At 41.4% G+C, this 25,371-nt stretch overlaps 1 protein-coding gene across 2 annotated transcripts in view; it reads left to right on the top strand.

Annotated features, from left to right (window-relative positions):
* CNTNAP5 (contactin associated protein family member 5) overlaps positions 1–25,371 on the top strand; it is a 401,478-nt gene that overhangs the window by 320,994 nt on the left and 55,113 nt on the right. For both annotated transcript variants that reach the window (XM_075609766.1, XM_075609767.1), the window contains 3 exons: positions 8,133–8,351; positions 18,669–18,908; positions 19,152–19,376. In XM_075609766.1, coding sequence (XP_075465881.1) covers positions 8,133–8,351; positions 18,669–18,908; positions 19,152–19,376 — 684 coding nt within the window. The remainder of the gene's footprint in view (positions 1–8,132; positions 8,352–18,668; positions 18,909–19,151; positions 19,377–25,371) is intronic.

Here is a 25,371-nt window from a genome sequence, read left to right as displayed (position 1 = left end):
CCATAAAACATATTAGCTAACATAATATAACATTAAGTACAAGCGAACACCAATCGCAAACCTTTTATTACATTAAGCATGAACAAGCAAATAATCACATCCACATAATAAAATGCAATGAGAAGTAGTAATAACAAGCGAGAAATGCCCCCCAAATATTGTCATAATGTATTAATCTGTACCCTAAAGAGGTACCGATTAATATATTATCAGTCAATGTGCCTCCCCCAAAAAATCAAAAAACACATCCAAAGATTAAACCTGTAAAAAGAGACATTTACAAACATTAAATATATTACTTACCATTAGAAGCGGTGGCCCTCCGACTCCCGGGGTAACAGAAAGCTCACGTACCTTGAAGGCCTCCAACAGCATATGATGCCATCCGCCATGAAGATCCGGCTCAGGTACCCCAATCTTCTTCTTTCTTTCTTTAATCACCTTCTTCTATCTTCATCTGTAACCATTTCTTGTTCTTCTTTATCTTCTTTCTTCATCTGTCAATCCAAAATACCCCATTTTAAATCCCAGCCGATGCTGTCTCGTCGGCTATCTTGTGACACAGCGGCCATCTTGGATTTAGTGACGTCATGTTAAAGGGAATGATGCCAGCCAATCAGAATGGCTGTGCTAAATTTCCCTTTAACATGACGTCCCTAAATCCAAGATGGCCGCTGTGTCACAAGGTAGTTCAGCCAATCAGAGTGTGGAATGTGTTCCCACGATCTGATTGGCTGAAAAACCATCTGACGCCGGCTTCGTGACTTCATCTTAAAGGCAAATGAAGCACAGCCATTCTGATTGGCTGGCATCATTCCCTTTAAGTGACGTCACGGCAAAAAAAAAATTTTAAGTCGGAAAATGGTTTTAACAGCCAATCAGGTGGCTTTTAACCATTTTGAGGGTAAATGTGACGTCACAAGCCATATTTAAGGCCGTGACGCCTCATTTGAGCCCAAGAAGCCGACGAGACAGCATCGGCTGGGATTTAACATGGGGTATTTTGGATTGACAGATGAAGAAAGAAGATAAAGAAGAACAAGAAATGGTTACAGATGAAGATAGAAGAAGGTGATTAAAGAAAGAAAAAAGAAGATTGGGGTACCTGAGCCGGATCTTCATGGCGGATGGCATCGGATACTGTTGGAGGCCTTCAGGGTACGTGAGCTTCCTGTTTCCCCGGGAGTCGGAGGGCCACCGCTTCTAATGGTAAGTAATATATTCAATGTTTGTAAATGTCTCTTTTTACAGGCGTAATCTTTGGATGTGTTTTCTGATTTTTTGGGGGAGGCACATTGACTGATAATATATTAATCTGTACCTCTATAGGTTACAGATTAATACATTATTATGACAATATTTGGGGGGCATTTCTCGCTTGTTATTAATACTTTTCATTGCATTTTATTATGTGGATGTGATTGTTTGCTTGTTCATGCTTAATGTAATAAAAGGTTTGCGATTGGTGTTCGCTTGTACTTAATGTTATATTATGTTAGCTAATATGTTTTATGGTTACTTCAGAGATTGTTTTAATTTATTTCTTTGAGTTTTAATGGTTACATTCATTAATGTTAGAGTAATTCATTGTTTGGATTGGTTAGTGTTACTATTCATTTTGAGTTGGTTTAGGGATTAATTGGTTTGATTGGGTAATGGTTTAATTAATTCATTGTTGATGTTGTAATTGCTTCTATTGATTGGATTAGCTGGCTACTGTTTTTATTTAGTGAAGTGTGGTTTTTTGGAGTTTAGTTACGTTTTATTACTGTGTGTCTTGTGTATTAATTTATTGTAATTAGGGTGCCCATTGAGTGCTATAGAGGCTTATCATGCCCATATTATTATTATATGGGTATGATGTACCACTATACTACTCAATGGGTATAGGGTGGGTATAGTCAGTCAGGGGTGTGTGCTTAGGCCTCATGGATGGGTGAAGGGGGTATTAGCCCTAAGGATGGGTGTTTAGACCTTGTGGGTGGGTAGCAGTTTGGTTAACCCCTTTATTACCTTAGCGGTATTAACCTCTAAGGTAATGAAGTGGTTAACTCCCCCCTGCAACCCCCCTGCAATGCCTAAACAGCCACTAAGGGCCAAATTCCCCCTTCACCCACCCTCGCTAGCCACTGTATTGTATTGTATTGTATGTTTCTTACAGTAAGCCTGGCACGGGTGTTTAACCCCTTCATTGCCTTAGCAGTTAGCCGCTAAGGTAATGAAGTTGCTGTACATGCATGTTTCCTGCCTCGGATGCATGCCGGGGGGGTCCGGAGCTGATATTAATGGCTATCAGCGCCGGAGACCCCCGGCATCAATCCGAGTCAGGAAAGGGGCCTGATTTTTTCTAAGTCCCGACACATCGCTGCTCATCGAGGCATCTCCCCACCAATTGACCAAAAAATTTGTGGTGAATTGGATTTGTGGAGAAGAATGCCTTTTAGGGCTGCGATGGGCTGCGATAGGCCGCGACAGCCAACTCGCGGGTCTCTGAATCGCGCGAGTTTATCAAGCCTCTGAAAATGGTCGATAAGCAGCTGATCACTGCTCAGTCGGCGAATTTCGGATAGCGATAACATTTTGCGTCGATACAGGCCGTTATCGAGCACTTATCGAGGTTATCTGAATACGAGTACCCATTTTGGCCGATAAGTGCTCGATAAGGGCCTTATCGAGGCTTTCTGAATAAGGCCCATAGTCTCATAATAAATATCGTCCTTTCCCCGGAGAAAGCTGCCTTGGTTAACGATTAGAGCAAGAACTTACACACTAGTTACATCCAATATGTTTGGCTGAGACCACCATATTTCATAGCGGCCTTCTGTTGGTGGTTAATGTATCATTCTCTAGGACAGTGGTGCTTTACTCCAGTCCTCAAGACTCCGAACAGGTCAGGTTTTCAGGATATCACAGCTTCAGCACATGGGGCTCAATCGAAGACTGAGCCACTGATTGAGCCACATGTGCTGAAACAGGGATATCCTGAAAACCTGACCTGTTGGGGGATCTTGAGGACTGGCGTTGAGCTCCACTGCTCTAGGACATGATTCTGATACAGTAAACATCAATGTGAATGCAAACTGAGGACCGGAACACCGAACACATTTACTGAAAGTCACCAAGATAACTTACAGTAGAGGTTTCCTTTGTTGGTTTGAACCAACATTCAGAAAATGTCGGTATATCTTTTTACGAGGTTTTAATGGCCTCTAGAAATGCTGTGTGGAAGAGCATTTAAGTTAAAACATATACTGTAGACATGCAATCTCTTGCTCTCATTTCACCACAACCTCTAATACTGTTATGAAGGTCTTGAGATGTTTGAAACTATTTAAAAGCTGGTACTAGCATTTTAACATCGATCATATACTAGAGAGGATACTGCAATTGTTTGGTACCAGCCTGGTTTATAAAATGGCAGCTATACTTTCAAACATTTCAGTGGTATAAAGTTACATGGGGATGTAGTTCTTCTTCTGAATAAAATACACTTTAGAAGTCATGATATGAACAAAAAGGAAGTAGATTGAGGGTTCTGAATGCCTCCCGTCAAAGGTTATGTGAAATAAATAATATAATGCTATTAAAAGCAAATGTAATATAATCACATGGAAGTCAGGGTATAAGCACATACAAGTACATATAGGGATGTGCTGGAAAAAACTTACCCTTAGATTCGAACATTGTAATGTAGAACATTACTACTGATGCAAGCTAGCTGGGTTTGACTAACTGTCTTTAATCACCATCAGTTTCTGTATGCCCAATATTGTGCATTGTCTGTTACCCAGTAATTAGAGAAAACATTTCCAATACCAAACAAACTCTAAATCCCTATGGTGATGGATTATCATCTAGATTGTGTAGGTTATACAGAGCGAAACAGTATGTCACATGCATTCTCCTCTCACTGAAGCTAACATTATTGCAACTAATGAAGCATCCCCACGGTTGAAAACGTCCGATACTCACACACACACACACACACACACACACACACACTCACACACTCTTCGGAAAGTTCGAGTGAACTGTAGAAAAAGCAATTTTGGCAACTTCTCACTTCTCCCATAACTTAATTCTTCAAATGATCTCACAAGAGATAATAGCTAATGACAGGATCTGAAAGTATAACTAATGTTTAGTTTTTGAAGGTAATCAGTCCATAGGATACATGTTCATTTAAAAGGCATGTTTTTCAAAGTTTTAAAGTTACTATTTTTGTTTTTTCTTTAATTGGTACAACACAATGACATATACTTTCTGAGACTGTGTCTTAAGTGCAAATCTTTCTAGATTTAATTGACATCAGTATGATTCTGGCAAAGCTTAAGTTGTAAACACAATGAAAAAGTAATTCTGAAACATTTGAATAATAACCTTTCAGAATTCTCAGCAGCATAACATCATAATGAACACAATCTAACAAATAGCGCAGGGTCTTATTTATCTCCGGATTTTGTTCTGCGTGGGAGGAAGAACTTTTCACTTACCCGGTTTTTTTTCCTACTGTACATTTAGTAGATTTTGTTTCTGAGGAAATCCTTTCTTAAATGTCAGAAATAAATACACAAATTGCATTTCCCTGTGCCATTGAACATTTATCTGAGGATTGAACATGTTGCCTTTGTTTTGTATTTATTTTTTTCAGAACAGTTTCTTTTTTTACTATGTATATCTATTAAAGTGTTTAGGCATTGAAGCACATTAAGTCCCATTGAATGCAGAAGGAGATACGTTTATGCTCCCTATGCTGATCTTTTTATTTACTCACACAGAAGAAAGATTTGCTTAGCTAATGTAGCAATTATGCATCAAACATTCACACGCGCGCACAGATATATATATATATATATATAATCACCACAACTATTAAGGTAATGGTGGTTAAAAAAAGTGACAAAAATCCTCCACAGTAAAGCATAAAGCAACTGTAAATATTACTGTATGCTCATTTGCATGTCTTACACACGTCTGCAACCCTGTCTTTCCCCATTATCGCCCAGCATACAGCGCTTCCACTGCAGCAAGGGATTCTGGGAAATGACATGCAAATGAGCACTCAGTGCCACCTTTTGTCTCAAGCTCGTATTACACAAGCAAATCCTCAAGCCAATGCATGCTGTTTTAAACACAGCTTTTAGACAGAGGCTGGGATGAGATGCAAAGCCATTAAACCCACTCACAGACATGTTTCAACCTTGATGGGTATCATCAGTGTGAGGTTGGTTGTAATGGCTAAGCTGGTTTAGAGCTGGTTTTATATATAACCATGTTAAAAATGGTTATTGAGGCAAAAAGTGACACTGTGTGCTCATTTGCATGTCATTTCCCAGAATCCCTTGCTGCAGTGGAAGTGCTGTATGCTGGGTGATAATGGGGAAAGGCGGGGTTGCAGACCTGCCTAAGACATGCAGATGAGCATACAGCTATATTTGCATATATATATATATATATATATATATATATATATATATATATATATATATATATATATACAGAAAAAGAAACCTCTAAAAAGCACTCAGACAAATTATGCAAAATAATAATAGTAATTTATTAAATCAAAATATGATGAAAAACAAAAAACAACTGACTGAAACCCTGCCTGACTAAGTAGAATAAATTGAAATAGGACAACCCCAAGGAAAACTAGACTACCATATAAAAATAAACCATAAGATAATCAATACCTCAAGTAATGTGACCACCATGGGGACAAAGAACCCATAGTGATCTACAACCGGCCGGTCGTATTGAAGAGATACTGAGCAAAGAGCCAATAAAGGACAATAAATAATAAACCTTTAAAGAAAATAAATAAACACAATATGGTAGATAATAACAGGCATGCTATACCAGTGTGCGGGGCACTTAATAAAGAAGACCTATAGACATGAAACTATACATATATACATGACATCAAAAACATTATTTGGAAGGTTCTTCAGTGACCCAAACACAGATGTCAAAAGAGAACATATAAAGGAGAGAGACCCATAAAGTTGAAAGCAGTATGAAACCTGCAGATAGACATTGATATAGGAAGGTACTCAGCTTCTGTGAGATGGTAGTGACACGGAAGTCTCAGGTAAACATAGCCACAATCAAAAGGTTGCATCCGGGGGTATGCACAACAGGTATAAAGTCCAAATAGAGTGCCAGCAGACAGGGCCAGCAGCATAAAAGTCCCACTAACGCGTTTCGCTCACTAAGGCTTCTTCTAGGGTGGTATATATATAGTACATATATTGATGTAGAGGTTTCTGTACCGTGTTAGCCGAGCTTAATAATCAGAAACGAATTGACGATACCGTTCAGTAGCTAATGAAATGCTTTTATTTGTGCGAGCTTTCGAGATACACTGATCTCTATATATACACATATAGATATATCTATCTATAATATATATATATATATATATATATATATATATATATATATATATATCACCCAAACCAGAGGTCTAAAGAAATGAATATAGCACACAGATGTAAGTGTTAAAGGATATGTTAAAGTCCTCTTTGTTAGGATCGAACATTGGCTGTATTTGGACTCTTGCATACCATTTGACACTTACATTTTTGTGCTGTATTCATTTCTTCAGACCTCTGTTTTGAGTGATGTATGTTGTCACATATGGCACACCTGTGAGCACATGACCTGCATATGGGACAAGGGTTAATATAGCTCTCAACTGGCCCATTTTTCACCTTCTCAAAGGTCCCTCAAATAAACAATATCTCCCCTTAATTCGTCCCCATATACCATCTGTCACAGGTGAGCACGTGACTTAGATATGCAACCAGGGTTAATATACATGGCTACTCTAGCCAACTCGCCTTTCTCCTGCGCAAGGTACATTCAATGAGTTAATATTAACCCCTTTACTCTATTGCAAACATATCTATCCACTTCCATCACCCAACCCAAGAAATATGAAAAATATGTAATTATATATATCTGTCAGGGTCTCGGGTCCCTTTTTATTAAAGAAAAACTATGCACTTAACACACAAAAATGTATTGTAGCAAAATGTGTCCAAAAGTGAAAATCATCTCGGCAAAGCATGCAACAGTTCATTCAGAGCCCAAAGCATCACTTATTAAAGGGTGTATTAATCTATATAAAAATACAGTACTATAGATTACAGAAAAAGATTATTCTAAGATCAATTACAATAAATACAGAACAGTTTCTTAAAATAAAAAGATAAAAAATTTCCTATACATTACCACAAGTCATAAGTTCTTCCTAAAGAGGTCACTGGCGCAGAAAGATGAAAATTCACGTGTCTGATCCCAAACACACCTCTATTGAGTTCTGATTTTCTATTCCAACATGCCTACCTTTATGCCCAGACTTTCTGCATTGAAACACACATAAAACCTGCCCCTATCATAAATCAGCTCAGGGTGACAGTTTTATGACTCTTTTGACATAAAAAATTCTCGACCTAAATATATTAAAGGCCTCATAACTTAATTTCTCTAATACTTAGATACCATCTTCACGGTTGTGAGAGCCTAACATCTATATTTTGCAGGAGAAACTGTTATATATAACTATTTACGTAATTCCGTAATTATACCCTGAAATTAGCCATTATCAGACAAAGACTCCCTTTGAAGTGAATGGATGTTTTTTTGTCAATAACCGTGCATTTGCCCACTCCTGAGTATATGGAATGAGGCTCTTCAACTTTTAATTTTTCCTAATTTGCTGTCAGGCTTTTTAGACTCTGTTTAAAAAATTAAAAAATAAAAATGTTTTGTCTATTTCCACGATTTGTTTTGTTCCCACTAGTTGTTTGTCATGATAACTTTGTATTCACATTATGTCGATTTTGCAGCTTGACCTCTGGAAAATAGTTCCATCTGTGTCTTCAATGTGCCTAAGGTCCATACAATGCCACTTGGTTACATTCGGTTGCCTTTATGAATGTTATAAGTTAGGAACGGTATCTAAATCCTGAATTTTCAATTTTCCCAGGTGGTGGTTATTTCCAGTATTATTTGGTAATGTGCATGAGTAAATGTATTTTCACCCCAATAGAAATGCCTACCCAAAATGAGTTGTACTGTAAATCAGTAGGTAAAAGGGGATATTGATTGTTTTGTTTACTTTACAGCTCCTTACCGAGTCACATTTTCATTTGATGTTGGGAATGGCCCAATGGAGGTTTCTCTGCAATCAGCCACAGCTTTCAATGATGATCAGTGGCATTATGTCAGGGCAGAGAGGAATATCAAAGAGACATCTCTCATGGTGGATAACCTCCCAAGAAAGGTTGTACATGGTCCATCAGATGGGCGCTTTCGTCTGCAGCTCAACAGTCAGTTATATGTAGGTAAGGATTCTTCATAGGAGTCACGGGATACATATATCTGCATTGTGCAATCAGAAGTACATATTAATATAAAGATTTACATGTGCACCATAGGTTTTGTGTGGCACTATCTCAATTGATTAAGTGACAAATTAATAATAGTTAAAAATGAAATATGCTTCTCTATATATCGTGAGCAGTGATGATAATTTCTGTGTATTTCCACCACCTGAACCCTCAACTTTTCTTTAGATTATTGTCATTTTTCATTTGCCGTGCTATTCTTTTCTGTGTGTGGCCCCTGCCAGATTGCCAATATGTGGCGACTGGTGCAACCTACTATATATATTCCAGATGGTATGAATTGGTACCTATCAACAAACTTGGCTTTATCCAACACCATGGAGATGATCCTTGAACATTTACTCTATTTGAGAAAGTACAAATAGTTCCATGCATTTACAAAGTTCTAACATATGGGAAAGACCTCTTGCTAATGAATTATATAGATGTATGACCCAGCTGTTATTGGGATATGTCAAGGTGGCTTTGTTTCTAATGGAAAATGAGACCACTGTGCTGGCCTCAATGTGAAACAATCTTTTTTGAGGTTATTCTCTGCAATGTTTGTTTTGATATAAAATACATTTTTCAATATATACGGGAACATTCATTTTAAATGAGAAAAATGACGCTGACCAGAAGTCACACTTTCAAGGCTACCCATTTATAGTACCAGCAATATTATCTCACAATAAAAGCAAATATAAAGAAACCCTGTTTAACTTACCGCATTCTAAATGAAAGCCAGATTTACTAAGCATCATTTCTTTAACAGTATGCATTTCAAATAGAAAGCATGGTTCTTTAACTCAGATAAGGACCATCTTTGTAGCCCTTTATCCCCCCATAAGCTTGACCTTGTGCTGACCCCGCCAGCATACAGTATGTCATAATAAATGTAAAATACATTTAAACAAGCTTACAAAACACCTACACTTTATAGCTGAGCATACTGAGGCTACTATTACCCTAAATAGGCAAAAACACCAGGCGGCACAGCTTTTTAAAGAGAAGGGTATTATACTTGAGTTTCTTATTCCAGTACAAAGCTATCACCGTGCATTTTCAGTAGTACATTTGATATTGGCTAATTTTAACGGGTGCTCGCCACAAACTGGACTGAACCGCGAGGCCGAGGTGGGGATATAGAAACACTGACCGTAAGCCGCAAGGTTGCGTCCGGAATGCAGATGCGTAGTCGTGGGTAGCCAGGTCAGGGTTGGAGAGGTGAGAGTAGTAGGCATCACGTAGCCCAGGTCGAGGGTAGTAGAAGTTAGCATAGTAGGTATCCAAGCCGAGGTTGAGAGACAGGAGGTAGTAGGTAAAATCCATGGCAAGGGTCCAGGTGAGCTGCAAGGAAAGATAAAGCACAGCCAGGCAAGGCAGTGTCAGGGTTCTGCTCGCCACAAACCAGGACCGGACCGCGAGGCTGAGGTGGGGTTGTAAAAGCACCGACCTGAGACCGCGCAGGCTGATCCGGATTGCGCAGTTCGTAGTCATATGTCGCAGGATCAGGATTGGAGAAGACAGCGTCGTCGTTGTAGAAGCCAGGGTCAGGACAGGAGACATCAGGATAAACATTGTTCAGGCAAGAGTTCAGCAACAGGTAGTCAGGAGAGCCCCGCTTCAGCTTAGGAGCGCGGGGTTGGCCTCTGCGCGAGCGACGACCATGGCCCATGGTACTGGTCACAGGAGATGGTAGGCAGACCAGAGTAGCACACCGCTTTGCTGCACGGGTGCACCAGTGCTACAGCGCAAGAGTCCTGAGCGGGCTAGGGAATCCTCTGTCTCAGCGCAGGAACCAGGACACGGCCTCTCTAGATTAGGGAAAGAGTAGGCCCCAGGAACCAGGAAGCTGAAGATACACAGGGAAACCTCCGCTTCAGTGCAGGAATCCAGGAGACTGAAGAACGCAGGGACGAAACATCCGCTTCAGTGCAGGAATCCAGGAGGCTGAGGGACGCAGGGACGAAAACCTCTGCTTCAGCACAGGAGAACAGGAGTGGACCGCTGCGTGAATATAGCAGCCGGTCACAGGAAACAAGGAGCTGAAGTGAACAAGAAGAGTACTCAGCTACAACACAGGAGACTGGAGCAGACCGCTGCGTGAATATAGCAGCCGGCCTTAGGAAACCTGGAGCTGCAGACAACAAGGAGAATACTCCGCTTCAGCATGAGAGACAGGAACAAGCGAGGGCTTGTGGCAGAACAGATAGTGACATCCAGGAAGGACTATGCTCGGCAGGGAGCATTATGGGAAGACAATACTTAAAGGCCAGCGGGCCAATCCCCGGAGGGGGGTGTGAAGGTACTGCTCCAATGAATGAATGCAAGTCTAGGTTGCAGTGATAGGCTGCACAGCTGCAGTAGATACCAGAGGGAGTGTGTATAGCTTTGGTGAGTGAATCCAGGCTGCAGCAAACATCAGGAGAGGTGCTCCAGGACTGCACACGTCTGCAAGGTAAGGCAACCAGTAAACTGCGGAGCGGATTCCTTACAGTACCCCCCCCCTTCACGCGAGACCTCCGGGCGAACATGAGCACACCTAGAGTTGGGGGACCGGGAATTGTTGCTGAACCGTCTAGGATCGTGGTCCAGAGACTCGTGGTTAGTCCTTAGTGTACCCCCACCCCCCGGTGAGAACTGCGGCCAGACAGGACCATCCATGGGTCTTGGGGACATTGAGTTGTTCCTAAAATTCTTTAGGTGGAAAGGGCATCCGTAAACGAGCAGTTCTTTGGTGAGTACAGTTCTAGGATATGAGATTGATGGAAGAAACATCTTTGGTACATGGCTCGCCTCGCAAAATGACTTGGAAATCCAGGGCTGTGAAGAACCAGAGGGTTCCAGAGCAGAAACGGCAGGAGAACCCCTACAGGAAGCCCAGTCTTTAATAAATGAACCGGACTCTAGGATCAGCGGCCCTGATAGTTGATCGAATACACCAGGAGGAACTTTGTAACAGAAAAAGTCTTGGCTGACCACTGCATCTGGGATTTGCGAGGAATTTGTCCTCTAGAAGGCTCCCAGGTAATAGTTAGTAAGGGTATAGGTTGGTTGGAAGCATCTCCCGGTATTGGTATGGAAGGTGACAAGGCAAGCAGTAAACCAGGCATAGGGACCGAAATCTTGGGATACGTACAGAGTATTTCCAACTGAGAGGAAATAACAGGGGCAACCGAAAATTCCGAGGGACAAAACCATGGTTTAGCAGGAGCAGAGAAGCAAACAACAGTAGAGCTCTCCAATACTGGGAAATCTTCATTGGGAGATAATATTGTCAGTGAATCAGGAATAGTCCTTGGGATCTTTAAATCAGTAGCTTGAGAAAAAGGCAGAGCCAGAGTAGTGGTGGGAGGGAAGCTAACATCAGAAGCTGAAGTCTGTACCTCAGTGACAGGGCCCTGAGAATCAACAAGCAGCAAGTATGAACTATGAAAACTCTTAATGACAGGCACCTTAGGAGTACAAGGAGTCTTTTCCGAAACTGCAATGGCCCTAACCACAGGGGTACCTAACCTGACAAAAACATGAATTGGTGTGTTTTCTAGTGCAAAATCTCTGATCACAGGACTCCTAACCGATAGTGAGGGTGTCTGGGTTTGATTAGAGAAAAAATCAGATGTATTGATAAGTGACTTAGAAACAATTACTGAGGTTCTAGATTTGCTGGACATGTGAGAAAAAATACCCTTTAAGACAGGAGTTTTCATTTCTTCCCAGAGTAACCCCATGTTTGCTGGGGCATATTTAGACACAGTACTGAGGGACTGGGTTTCAGCAAAGGCATGACAGCTAAATAGCTCAGATTTAAACCCCAGGACTTGTAATATATGCATGGTGACCTCAGACAGTACTAAGGAAGTGACCACAGATATGCTGATCCCTGGAGAATTAGCCTGGACAGAGAAATCAGGGGGACCCCCAATCAGGATACTCCTTGTAGGAAGAGCTTCAGAATCAGAAGGAGAATCATTACCTCTCAGAGTCTCAAAACTAGTAAGACACAATTCAGCGAAAAGGGATACAGTGTGCAAGCTTTTTACTAATCTATATGAAAAAGCGTCACTTTGGGGAGAAAACCGTGCGTCAGCATACATTCCTGGGAACATAATATGAACCCCAGGAGGGACATACAGACTACTGTATGCTTTTAACCCTAAGCTTAAAGAGGAGGAGAACTCAGACAGTACACGGGGGTGAATCATAACTGTACTGGTCTCTGAAGTAGTTATTTGGTAAAGAATGTCTGGGAAACCAGAAATTACTGCAGACTCCATAATGTGGGAACTATGCGCTGAAGCAGGGATCACCGCTATGTGGGCGACAGGCTGGTTCAGTGAAACACCCGGGAGAAGGAACTCTGCGAGCAAGCTTAGGGAAAAACCTGACTCCTGAATACATTTATCAGGAACCAGAACTTTAGCCGAAGTCTCCGGAGACGAAACTGCGGAAACTTGAGCTGAAGCAGGGGATTTATAGCAAAGAATATCTAGGGACTCCGTACGGTTATGGGAATCCCTCAATGCAACCTCTGCTGTCTGACTTGTGGACTCATTCTCTGAGGCTAAAACGAAGGCATTAACTTGGAGGCAGCAAGAATTTACAGGGGTTAATGCAGACAATGCCTGAGAGTAAAACATAGGTAATCTTCTCTCTGTATTAGGACAGACCAGGAATCTCTCCTCTGAAGCTAGGGGCGTGACCATGGCTGACAGAGAACAGGGATTTACCAAAGGAAACTCAGAGAGCTGCCCCTCAGGGGTTAATACAGAAATGACCCTGGGAACAGAACTTAGGGATTCTTTCTCTGACGGGGAAAGCGCACAGGACTGCCTAGCAGAGTTTAAAGCTGGAAAACCCTCAAGAGCTGGAGTGACAGATTCGGAGTTAGAAATAGGGGAACAAAGGGACTTATTCTCTGATAGTAGAACCTTAGTGTTGGCTAGTGAAACATATGTATTCTCCAGGGGAACCTCACAGGACTGCTCGGCAGGGGTTAAAGCTGGAAAACCCTCAAGACCTAGAGAAAGGACTTCTGAGCTAGAAATAGGAGAACTAATGAACTTATTCTCTGATACAAGAACATTAGGGCTGGGTAGAGCAACATATGTATTCTCCAGGGGGACCTCACAGGACTGATCGGCAGGGGTTAACGAAAACATATCATTGGTGTCAGGGAACCCGGGCATACACTCAGGGCAAGGATCTGTGGTAAACCAGGGATACAGCCAAGCGGCAGCGAAGCTGGCGAGGGGAGGATCCTGTTCCTTTATGCAAATGTCCAATGTCATGGAAAGGATATGGAGTGTTTTTTGGGCATCAGCCAACATGAGGAGAGGGTCCTCTTTTGCTATATAAATGTCTAAAGACAAGGCCAGGGAAGAGAGTTCCTTTTGGGCGTCGTCCAATTCTAAAGGGTACACATTTTCCCAAGTTAAAGGGTAACCAGGAAAGCAAATACAAGCGGCCAGCGATTGTTTTAAGTCCCGGAGGCGGTAAACCTTCATCATGAGATCATTACGGCATTTGTTTTGCAAAGGGGTTAAACCTACAAACACAATCAGATCTTCAATCAGGGGTATTATCTCACATAGAAATTGGTATTCACACTGGGACTGGTTTACAGGCTGGGACAGGCTTTCAGACAGAAACTTACCAACCCTCACCACAGGGCGGTCCGAGTTTGTGCGGCCGAGCATACTGTCAGGGTTCTGCTCGCCACAAACCAGGACCGGACCGCGAGGCTGAGGTGGGGTTGTAAAAGCACCGACCTGAAACCGCGCAGGCTGATCCGGATTGCGCAGTTCGTAGTCATATGTCGCAGGATCAGGATTGGAGAAGACAGCGTCGTCGTTGTAGAAGCCAGGGTCAGGACAGGAGACATCAGGATAAACATTGTTCAGGCAAGAGTTCGGCAACAGGTAGTCAGGAGAGCCCCGCTTCAGCTTAGGAGCGCGGGGTTGGCCTCTGCGCGAGCGACGACCATGGCCCATGGTACTGGTCACAGGAGATGGTAGGCAGACCAGAGTATCACACCGCTTTGCTGCACGGGTGCACCAGTGCTACAGCGCAAGAGTCCTGAGCGGGCTAGGGAATCCTCTGTCTCAGCGCAGGAACCAGGACACGGCCTCTCTAGATTAGGGAAAGAGTAGGCCCCAGGAACCAGGAAGCTGAAGATACACAGGGAAACCTCCGCTTCAGTGCAGGAATCCAGGAGACTGAAGAACGCAGGGACGAAACATCCGCTTCAGTGCAGGAATCCAGGAGGCTGAGGGACGCAGGGACGAAAACCTCTGCTTCAGCACAGGAGAACAGGAGTGGACCGCTGCGTGAATATAGCAGCCGGTCACAGGAAACAAGGAGCTGAAGTGAACAAGAAGAGTACTCAGCTACAACACAGGAGACTGGAGCAGACCGCTGCGTGAATATAGCAGCCGGCCTTAGGAAACCTGGAGCTGCAGACAACAAGGAGAATACTCCGCTTCAGCATGAGAGACAGGAACAAGCGAGGGCTTGTGGCAGAACAGATAGTGACATCCAGGAAGGACTATGCTCGGCAGGGAGCATTATGGGAAGACAATACTTAAAGGCCAGCGGGCCAATCCCCGGAGGGGGGTGTGAAGGTACTGCTCCAATGAATGAATGCAAGTCTAGGTTGCAGTGATAGGCTGCACAGCTGCAGTAGATACCAGAGGGAGTGTGTATAGCTTTGGTGAGTGAATCCAGGCTGCAGCAAACATCAGGAGAGGTGCTCCAAGACTGCACACGTCTGCAAGGTAAGGCAACCAGTAAACTGCGGAGCGGATTCCTTACAGGCAGTTCAAGGGATACCAGAGTGCTTGCGACCAGCACAACCTCACATGGTACAAACTGTTATGCTCAGCCAAATTGCAGAAGCAAAGACTGAGCATATCAAGGGTGAATCAACCAATCGCTGAACTGCTAGTCAGCAAAGGCTGAAAAAGAAACCAGAGTGCTGATTCGTTGCTGTGCAAAGTGCACATAGCAGGAGTTGATGAGGGAAACCTGCAGCAAGTCTGAATCAGACTCTGGACCGGAGCCTGTGTCCGATCCTCCCACTAATTCTGCCAAATATTGCCTCCGGGATTCATGCACTTAAATAAAGAGAGAGAGAGGAAAAATGGTAGAAAGAAGGATGGAAACATGAAATGTCTTGTGTCATATATCTTTAAGTTGAACGCAGACACCGACACCTTTGAATTTTCTCTTCCTTGTGTCCCCTCTGCACTTTGTGTCCCCTCTGCACTTGTTACAACTGATGAGCAATGACCGTAATCACCGAAAACTGATAGGTCATGGAAAGATCGGAGAAGAGAATAGGTAATAGAGATTTCGGGGCCCCTTCTCTAACCCTCGCTGGGGACGGGGAGAGATTGAGAAGGGGGTACAGAAGTATGAAAGCAATAACAGATTATATGGTATAGGAAGACAATGGTAAAAACATGTATGGGGTGAGGGGAATGAGAGTGAGGAAAACAGCAGGAGAAAGAAGAAGAGGCACTGGAGAGAGTAAAAGAATGGAAGGTCGAGTGGAGGAGAATTGCACAGGAGATTGTGGGATAAAGAAAAATGGGTCCAGGAAGAGAGAGGAGTGGGCAGAGATGGAAACGTTTTAAGCATATTGGTAGAAAGAAAGAGAAGGACTGAGGAAGAGAAAGAGAGGGATGTAGGTGGAGATAAATCAAGGGCTGGCCTAGGAAAAACGAGAAACAAGGTGGACAATCTATGCATTCCTCTGATTATTAGTGCATACTCTACAAGTAAAAAGTGTAAAAATAGAAAACTACTGTAAACTGGAGGAAACTGTGATAATGGCTCTATACAGATTGCTCATTCTGCTGAGATGACAGCTGCGGCAAGTTCACAAGGCTGGTGTAATTTCTTCCTAACACTCCCCCAGGTGATGTTCCCCTTGAGGTAGTTCACTGTGAAGTGTAAATTTATATTGAAGTTTCCCATTTGCAATTTAATTTGTGAAGCAAAGCATGTTGTTTTAACTCTGCCAAACAAAATACAGATCAGTTAATAAACCACTCAAGACATTTCAGGGTAGTAACTGCTTGAAGTTCCTATACAATTGACATGGTCTTTCCTTCTATCTAGCAATTTGTTGTAAGAATAAATAATACATGAGTTACTTATTGTAGAGTGAAATCTATACACTCATTATAATGAACTAAGTTACGCTAACATAAACTATGGCAAACATTTGAACATGCCGATTATTTAGACCACCAATCACAAGCTAAATTCTGGAATTCTTTAGTGGGGGTACTCTATATTCCCAAACGTATTTAAAAAATCCATAGTCCGAGATATATTTGCTTTTGATTATTGAAAGACTTCCACTTTTTGTAATCTATTATTTTTGTTAAGGGTACAGCACTATATATTTCCTTGCACAGTGTGTGTGTGTGTGTGTGTGTGTGTGTGTGTGTGTGTGTGTGTGTGTGTGTGTGTGTGTGTGTGTGTGTGTGTGTGTGTGTGTGTGTTTGTGTGTGTGTGTGTGTGTGTGTATATACAGTTGTGTGAAAAAGAAAGTACACCCTCTTTAAATTCTATGGTTCTACATATCGGGACATAATAACAATCATCTGTTCCTTAGCAGGTCTTAAAATTAGGTGAATACAACCTCAGATGAACAACAACACATGACATATTACACAGTGTCATGATTTATTTAACAAAAATAAAGCCAAAATGGAGAATCTATGTGTGAAAAACTAAGTATACCTTATGATTCAATAGCTTGTAGAACCACCTTTAGCAGCAATAACTTGAAGTAATCGTTTTCTATATGACTTCATCAGTCTCTCACATCGTTGTGGAGGAATTTTGGCCCACTCTTCTTTACAACGTTGCTTCAGTTCATTGAGGTTTGTGGGCATTTGTTTATGCACAGCTCTCTTAAGGTCCAGCCACAGCATTTCAATTGGGTTGAGGTCTGGACTTCGACTGGGCCATTGCAACACCTTGATTCTTTTCTTTTTCAGCCATTCTGTTGTAGATTTGCTGGTGTGCTTGGGATCATTGTCCTGTTGCATGACCCAATTTCAGCCAAGCTTTAGCTGTCGGATAGATGGCCTCACATTTGACTCTAGAATACTTTGGTATAAAGAGGAGTTCATAGTCGACTCAATGACTGCAAGGTTCCCAGGTCCTGTGGCTGCAAAACAAGCCCAAATCATCACCCGTCCTTCACCGTGCTTGACAGTTAGTATGAGGTGTTTGTGCTGATATGCTGTGTTTGGTTTTCGCCAACCGTGGCGCTGTGCATTATGCCAAACATCTCCACTTTGGTCTCGTCTTTCCAAAGGAGTTGTTCCAGAAGTCTTGTGGATTGTTCAGATGCAACTTTGAAAACCTAAGCCATGCTGCCATGTTATTTTTAGAGAGAAGATGCTTTCTCCTGGCAACCCTTCCAAACAAACCATACTTGTTCAGTCTTTTTCTAATTGTACTGTCATGAACTTTTACATTTAACATGCTAACTGAGGCCTGTAGATTGTGAGATGTAACTCTTGGTTTTTTTTTACAATTTCTCTGAGCATTGCACGGTCTGACCTTGGGGTGAATTTGCTGGGATGTCCACTCCTGGGAAGATTGGCAACTGTCTTGAATGTTTTCCACTTTTGAACAATCTTTCTCACTGTAGAATGATGGACTTTAAATTGTTTGGAAATGGCCTTATAACCCTTCCCAGATTGAACGGCAGCAACAATTGCTTCTCTAAGATCATTGCTGATGTCTTTCCTCCTTGGCATTGTGTTAACACACACCTGAATGCTCCAGACCAGCAAACTGCTAAAACTTCGGCTTTTATAGAGGTGGTCACACTTGCTGATGATCAATTAATCAAGGGCATTTGATTAGCAGCACCTGTCTGCTACTTAGCATCTTAATTTAAGGGTGTACTTAGATTTTCACACATAGCTTCTCCATGTTGGCTTTATTTTTGTTAAATAAATCATGACATAGTGTAATATGTCATGTGTTGTTTTTCATCTGAGGTTGTATTTACCTCATTTTTAGACCTGCTTAGGAACAGCTGATTGTTATTATGTCCTGTTATTTAAAACCATAGAATTCAAAGAGGGTGTACTTTCTTTTTCACACAACTGTATATATTCATATTTACATATATTTATGTAGCAAGTAAATTAGTCTTTTATTGGCTTTTATTAATCTGTTATTGTTTATGTTAAAGGTTATAGCAGGGAAAAAGTAAATGTAGTTCTCTCCCCTCTGTAGGAGGGACTTCATCCAGACAGAAAGGTTACTTGGGATGTATCCGTTCACTGCAGATGAATGGGCAGATGCTTGATCTTGAAGAACGGGCCAAAATTACACCCGGTGTCCGACCAGGATGTCCAGGGCACTGCAGCAGCTATGGCAACTTATGTCACAACAGTGGGAAATGTGTGGAGAAGCACAATGGATATTCATGTGATTGTAGAAATTCAGCTTATGAAGGACCTTCTTGTAAGAAAGGTGAGATGTGTGGCTACAAACTGGGTGGAACAAATTCTGCTCGTATGTGTGTGCAACAGGATAAATAGTAAAACGACTTGGGCCTTACACACATGTGGCCAGATGTGAATAGTAACACAGTATTTAAGGCAGACATGTAGCCCAGTATGATATGCATTTCATGAATAGACAATGTGTCCTTTGAGTGTTCATGTTTAACAACTTTTATTTTAGCAATGTCTCTCCCTTGTGTTGTTTTAATAGAAGTTTCTGCCATGTTTGAAGCTGGGACCTCGGTCACGTACGTGTTCCAGGAGCCGTATCCCGTGTCTAAGAACTCAAATGCATCATCTTCTGCAATTTATGCAGATACAGTGGTTTCCAGGGAAAACATTACGTTTAGCTTTCTGACAGGACACGCTCCAAGCCTTTTGCTCCATATAAACTCATTCTTCCAGGACTACATGGCTGTACTTCTCTGCACAAATGGTGAGTGGGGATATAGTATACTAGCTCTTGTGGTAAATACTCTGCTCCTTCCTGGAGAAACTTAATGTATACATTAACAAATACATTTAACCCTGTATGCGATTATATTTACTCCTCAAACCTGTCTCTCCCCACTATACAAATCAGGGGTTTAGTTCTACTGAGGTTTGTTTATTAATCGGATTCCCTTATCCCTGTATTGTTTAAGTATTTCCTTCCATTTTACATTGTTTGTATGTTACATAGTAGATGAGGTTGAACAAAGACATACATTCATCACGTTCAAACTATGCTAAATTTAGATGACAAATATTTATCCTATATTTGAATTTACAGTATATTGAATTGATCCAGAGGAAGACAAACAAAAACTCCAGTGAAATATCATCCAATGATACCGCATAAGGGAAAAAATTAATTTGTTACACACACACACACACACACACACACACACACACACACACACACACACACACACACACACACACACACACACACACACACACACACACACACACACACACACACTGGCAATGAGATTACTCCCTGGATTAACATTCTTCCCGTGTTTATTTATTTGTTATATATCCTTGTATACCTTTCTAAAAAGATGTCCAACCTTTTTTTAAACATATCTATTGTATCTGCCATCACAGTCTCCATGGGTTATGAAACCCACATTGTAACTGCCCCTACTGTAAAGAACCCTTTCCTTTGTTGCGGGTGAAATCACCTTTCCCCGGCCTTAAGGAATGACCGTGTGTCGTTTGTACTGGCCTTGGAATAAATAGTTATTTTGAAAGTTTTTTGTACTGTCCCCAATATATTTGTATATAGTTGCCATATCACCTCTTCGACACCTCTTTTCTAATGTAAACAAACCTAATTTAGCTAGTCTCTCCTCACAAATCAGATTATCCATCACCGTTATTAATTTGGGGGCCCTTCTCTGGCCTTTTTCTAGTTCTAGGATGTCTTTTCTGTGGAGTGGTGCTCCAAACTCTACTCCATACTCAAGGTGTGGTCTCACTAATGCTTTATGAAGGGGCATAATTATGTGTATGTAGATTCTTAAAGAATGGCATGCCCTCTATAGATGGTGATGTACAGTATTAGGATCAATTATAATGGTGAGTGTTGGTGCACAGTATGTGGTACACTAAGAGCATTATAATAGCAATTATAATATTAATAGCAAGTATTTCACTATAATGTACGGCATCAATTTCTATGGACATTAACAATATAAACATCCACTGACTTTATTACGTACAACCTGGAGATGTTAACACCATTAATGGTTGAGGTGAATGGGAATCAAAACTTTTTTTCTGTTACACAAGAATTGAACCCGTCGCTGGTTAGGGAGCCCGAGAGATGATGAACTTGGGGTTCAGGTGATTTATCTAAGTAGAGGACTAAAACAACATAGGGAAGAGATTAGAGAGGCATCTATCATTGTTGGAATTGTTTTGGACGGAATTAGGACAACTGCTTTCAACTAAAATGAACACCAAGGACCGTGCAGAGTGAGGTTTAATGAGATAAACAGTTTAGCTTGAAAGCTGATTATCCCATCAAACGTCAGACTGAGACTATTCTTGTTATTTGTTAAGCAAATAGAAAAAGTAATTTGTTTTTGTGACAAATCACACTCCTTTTTGACTCAGAATTAAAAAGGCAATGGACGCGCATGAGATCTGTTATATTATATCAACAGCTGCAGTTTTGACTAACGAATTTACCAAATAAAAGTCCCTTGGGGGAAAGTGCTAATTAAGGAGCAGGTTTCCTACCCAGCTGCTCAAAACAGAGAGGGGTAGTTCATTTTTTAAACATCTAAGCTATAAAGTGGAGTGCTGCATTCTTAGGCCCTGCGAGCTGCCAAAATATATTTCAGACTGAACGGCAGTGGAAATTGCATGGTGCCGTGTGATCCAAAATTAAACAAGCACATTTTCACCTAAATCACTGTAAAGTGCTCGTATGCAAAAAAATGAATAACAAAACCTTTGTGCTGTGCAGGATTATTATTACTTGCTAATGTTTAACCTCCATTCTAAAATCAATGTCCTCTATAATTATTCTTCTTTAAACTTATTCATATTCCACTTGCAAAGAGAAAAGGTTTAATAAATTAAAATAAAATCCTTAATCATTTTTAAGTGGTTATTCTGCATGTACTGTATTCTGAATGTTTATTTCCAGACACAAAGTTAGTTATACTGTGTGGTGTACTATAAATAAAAATACCACTTGTGACTTTGTGAGCACGTTCACATGTCTCAGACAGGCTCACACACCTGCCCTTTCCCCATTATCTGTAAGCACACAATGCTTCCACTACAGCTAGGGATTCTGGGTAATGAGACAGTGTGGCACTTTTTGCTTCTTATTGATTTTAACATGGGCCTCTCTATAAGCTTATTCTTGCCAAATTTCACCGCTGTATCAGCACAGCCGGGGTTAAAGACGAGCATAGCCAGTAACCGTACTCACAGACATCTCTTTTGACCTTTTGGGTGGCATCAGTGTGAGGTTGGTTGTGAGTGCTCAAAGTGTCATTACCCAGAAACCATTGCTGCAGTGAAAGCATTGTATGCTAAGAGATAATGGGGAAAGGCAGGTTTGAGACTTGAATGTTCTCATAAGTGGTATTTGTGTTTGCTGTACACTGTATGGTGGAGGATTGTGGCCACTTTTTTATTCAACATGACTTACTGTACTTTGTCTACCAGCTTCATAGCCATTAACCAGCCTTATACTGATGAGACCCAAATGGTTGAAACAACTTGGCCTTTTGGATAAGAGCAAGTGTAGGATCTGTTCTGCCTGTGGCCATGAGGTCGAGTAAGCTTCTGGAGCCCAAGTCCATTCGCTCACTGCACCCAGTTCTAGTCTCCCTGGGTCGGAGCTTGCACAGATGCACCAGAGTGGGTTGACGTCTGGCACCTTCATGAGACACCCATCGAACTGGCACCAAGCATGCTTGGACATGCACTTTCTAAAGCTTTTCTTACTGTATAGAGTACTAATCACCCCCAGCCAAAAGGTCACTGTATTTGATGGATCCTGCAGAGTTTTTGTGCCCACCCTGGCCTTTTGGTCACAGGCGTTTTATTATGCACCCTTGCACTGAGCACTTTTTTTCACAGAGTTCTTTGCACTTGCTGGTTTCCCCACGGGGATGGGCAGCATAGAAAGTCAGATGTCTTGGATTGCCGGGTGCTTAAGACCTCTCAAGACTGAGACAGATATGGAGACCATTCAGCTGAAGTCACCGCTCCAGAGCACGGTTGTTTTGGCACCGAGCATTGTTCACAGGAGAACTTTTGCAGGCCTTTTGGACAGAAAGGACTTTGAGGAGGGCCTTCAAAAGAAGACTCTAAATTCTGCAGCGGCACTGTGCTGTGTTCACAAGAGCGCATGCACTTGGGCTCCAGCAAAAAGAAACTAAATAGCTATGAGTACAGCAGGGTTACTGGCTCTGCACTTCTCTAACCCAGGCTGTGCTGAAAAGCTGTGTAATACAGCATGCACAATCTTATAATGATCCATGTTAAAATGGATAAGAAGCAAAAAGTGACGCAGTGCAAGTGCTCATATGGATGTCATTACCCGGAATCCCTGGCTGCAGTGGAAGCAGTGTGTGCTAAGAGATAATGGGGAAAGGCAGGGGTCTCACTGACAGTAAATATGAAGTATATAGACTGTACCAACCTATGAATAATTATCCTGCCGGTCCAAAAAAAGGTATCACTGCTTGTGACAAATGTACACCTCTCCAAAACTAATATACTGTATCTTCTGGAACTTTGCACTACTACAGTATATGAACTTCTCGTGTAAGCCATTGTTTTCCCATATGCAGCACCATAGTTAATGAAGGGACTCAACATTCGTAAATGGCACCTTCGTGTTAACATATAGTTTAACTTTATTATTTGCCTTTCTCTGTACCAAATAGATAGGTTACTACACAAGAAACATGTTACTTGCAAATCAGCTGAATGTATAAGTGTTATTTGCCCTAATGAATGACAGTAAATAACAGAGAGGAATCGTGTCTTCTTATTGTAGGAAAACTTCTTAGGTTAGCTATTCCAACCCCTGTTTAATATTATATATAGAGAAAAATGCTTTCTCTGCTGAACCTAAAAACATGTGCACAATCTAATGTGATTAATATAACCCCTCCTCCCACACAAATACACTCTTTGCACAGCAAGAGCATACACCTAATGCACTCATCATTTACATCCATTGTAGCCATAGTGTGCCAAACAAATGTAGCAGATTGCAACTTCTGATTCAAATATGTTTCGGGAAGGAAACCGCAGCTGTAGGTGATTTGTACCACCATTAATAATATCTGAGTGACATGAGCTTCTGTGAAGGGGAATATCTTTAAGAATGACCTTGCTATGTGTTACATGACCTCTGAAAAATCTCCTGCATCACTTTGTGTACGCTGCTTGTTACAGGTTATAATCTGACAAACTGGGGAATTATTTTTTACAGTATGTAGGTTTTTTTCTCATTAAATTTAGGACGTCTTTTGCTCTTTTTCCTCACCGGTTAGTGGCTAAGAGCTAAAGGGTCTCTTTACCAATCTTCAAAACATTCAGTGTGTTCGTGAAATGTTGCTAATGGTCATTAAGACTCTTCTAGAATTTGCGCCTCTGCTTCACTGTGTAAAAAGTGACTTTAGACTGACCGCACAGGTGGTGACACATTAATTACGTGGTGCAATAGGAGGGTTTGTTGATGCATGTGGGAATTGAAGCACTGACCCTTTAGTGTCCGAAACCGTATGTATGATTTTTAATTTGAGGGTGATTTTACAGTAGTTCTTGGCGTTAATAGTTATGGAAGTCACAGCTGGTGAGATTGTCCTACTGTTTTTCATGCTGGTAGACACAGAATTAACAGCATTATCATTAATTGACAACCATTTAGTCTCTCAGTTATTGAAAAGCCTAAAACTGGCACAAGTCAATGCTGTTTCTTTACAGTCCATCAAGCAGATGGCACGGACAGCACTATCCTACTGACGGTCTTTATCAAAGACACACAGGACCTGTCTTACTAAACAAGATCACATCAGGAGCCAGCTTCCAAGTGTCTATGGACACCGCCTCGAAATGATGTTATGTCTTATGACACAACCAGAGCAGCAAGAAATGCTTATTCTAACCGTTTCAAAATTACATGCTGTACAGTGAAAGCCAAAGCATGTTATCCAAAAACCATATAGTGACATGAAAATTATAGAACATTAGAATATGCCAACACACATTTTTGCACTCGAGTTAAATATTAATTTACAAGTCACAGGACTTTGATGATTATGGTTTTGTGATGTATGGTGCTACCCCTGTATACTGTCAAGAAAGTACATGTAATATAAGGGTATGGCATTTTATACCACAGTCCATGTCTGTCCGATCCTTTTCTTTAATGGATTCATTCTGTTACCCTACAATTATTTTCATGATTTTCCATACTGTATGTACCCAGCTCAGTCCCTTTATAGCAGTTTGTAACTCGATTATAGATGTATAATACAAATATTTATTCATGAAAGCACATTAACACATAGCATATGCGATCAGGTTATTCATTAAGCTGCGATAATGCCAATTGGTGCACCATAGCATGAAACCTCCCAAGTCAAGTCAAGGGACTTTTGGAGTGATAGAGTGCCTCGATCTGTACTATGCCTGTTTAAGGAATAACTCCCTCTGACTCTTCTAACTCATAGCTATTGGTAACTGAAGAGTATTCAGAAATAGGAGCTATGTATTAAGTTAACTTTGAATCAATGTGCGCCAGCATTAAAGAGATCTCCTAAGTGCAGACGTTACAAAATTTTTAGATTGTACGGATTAAGAAACATAAAAACATAGCAGAAATGCATTAAAAAAGGTGCAAACTTCGATACATTCTATTAAACTAGTAACCGTTGCCCGTCGCTTCCAAACCAAACAACTAT

This window comes from Ascaphus truei, chromosome 7 (assembly GCF_040206685.1).
Source record: "Ascaphus truei isolate aAscTru1 chromosome 7, aAscTru1.hap1, whole genome shotgun sequence".
NCBI classification, from domain to species: Eukaryota; Metazoa; Chordata; class Amphibia; order Anura; family Ascaphidae; genus Ascaphus; species Ascaphus truei.
Note: the sequence above shows the minus strand (reverse complement) of the source record. Positions and strands in the feature narration are given on the sequence as shown.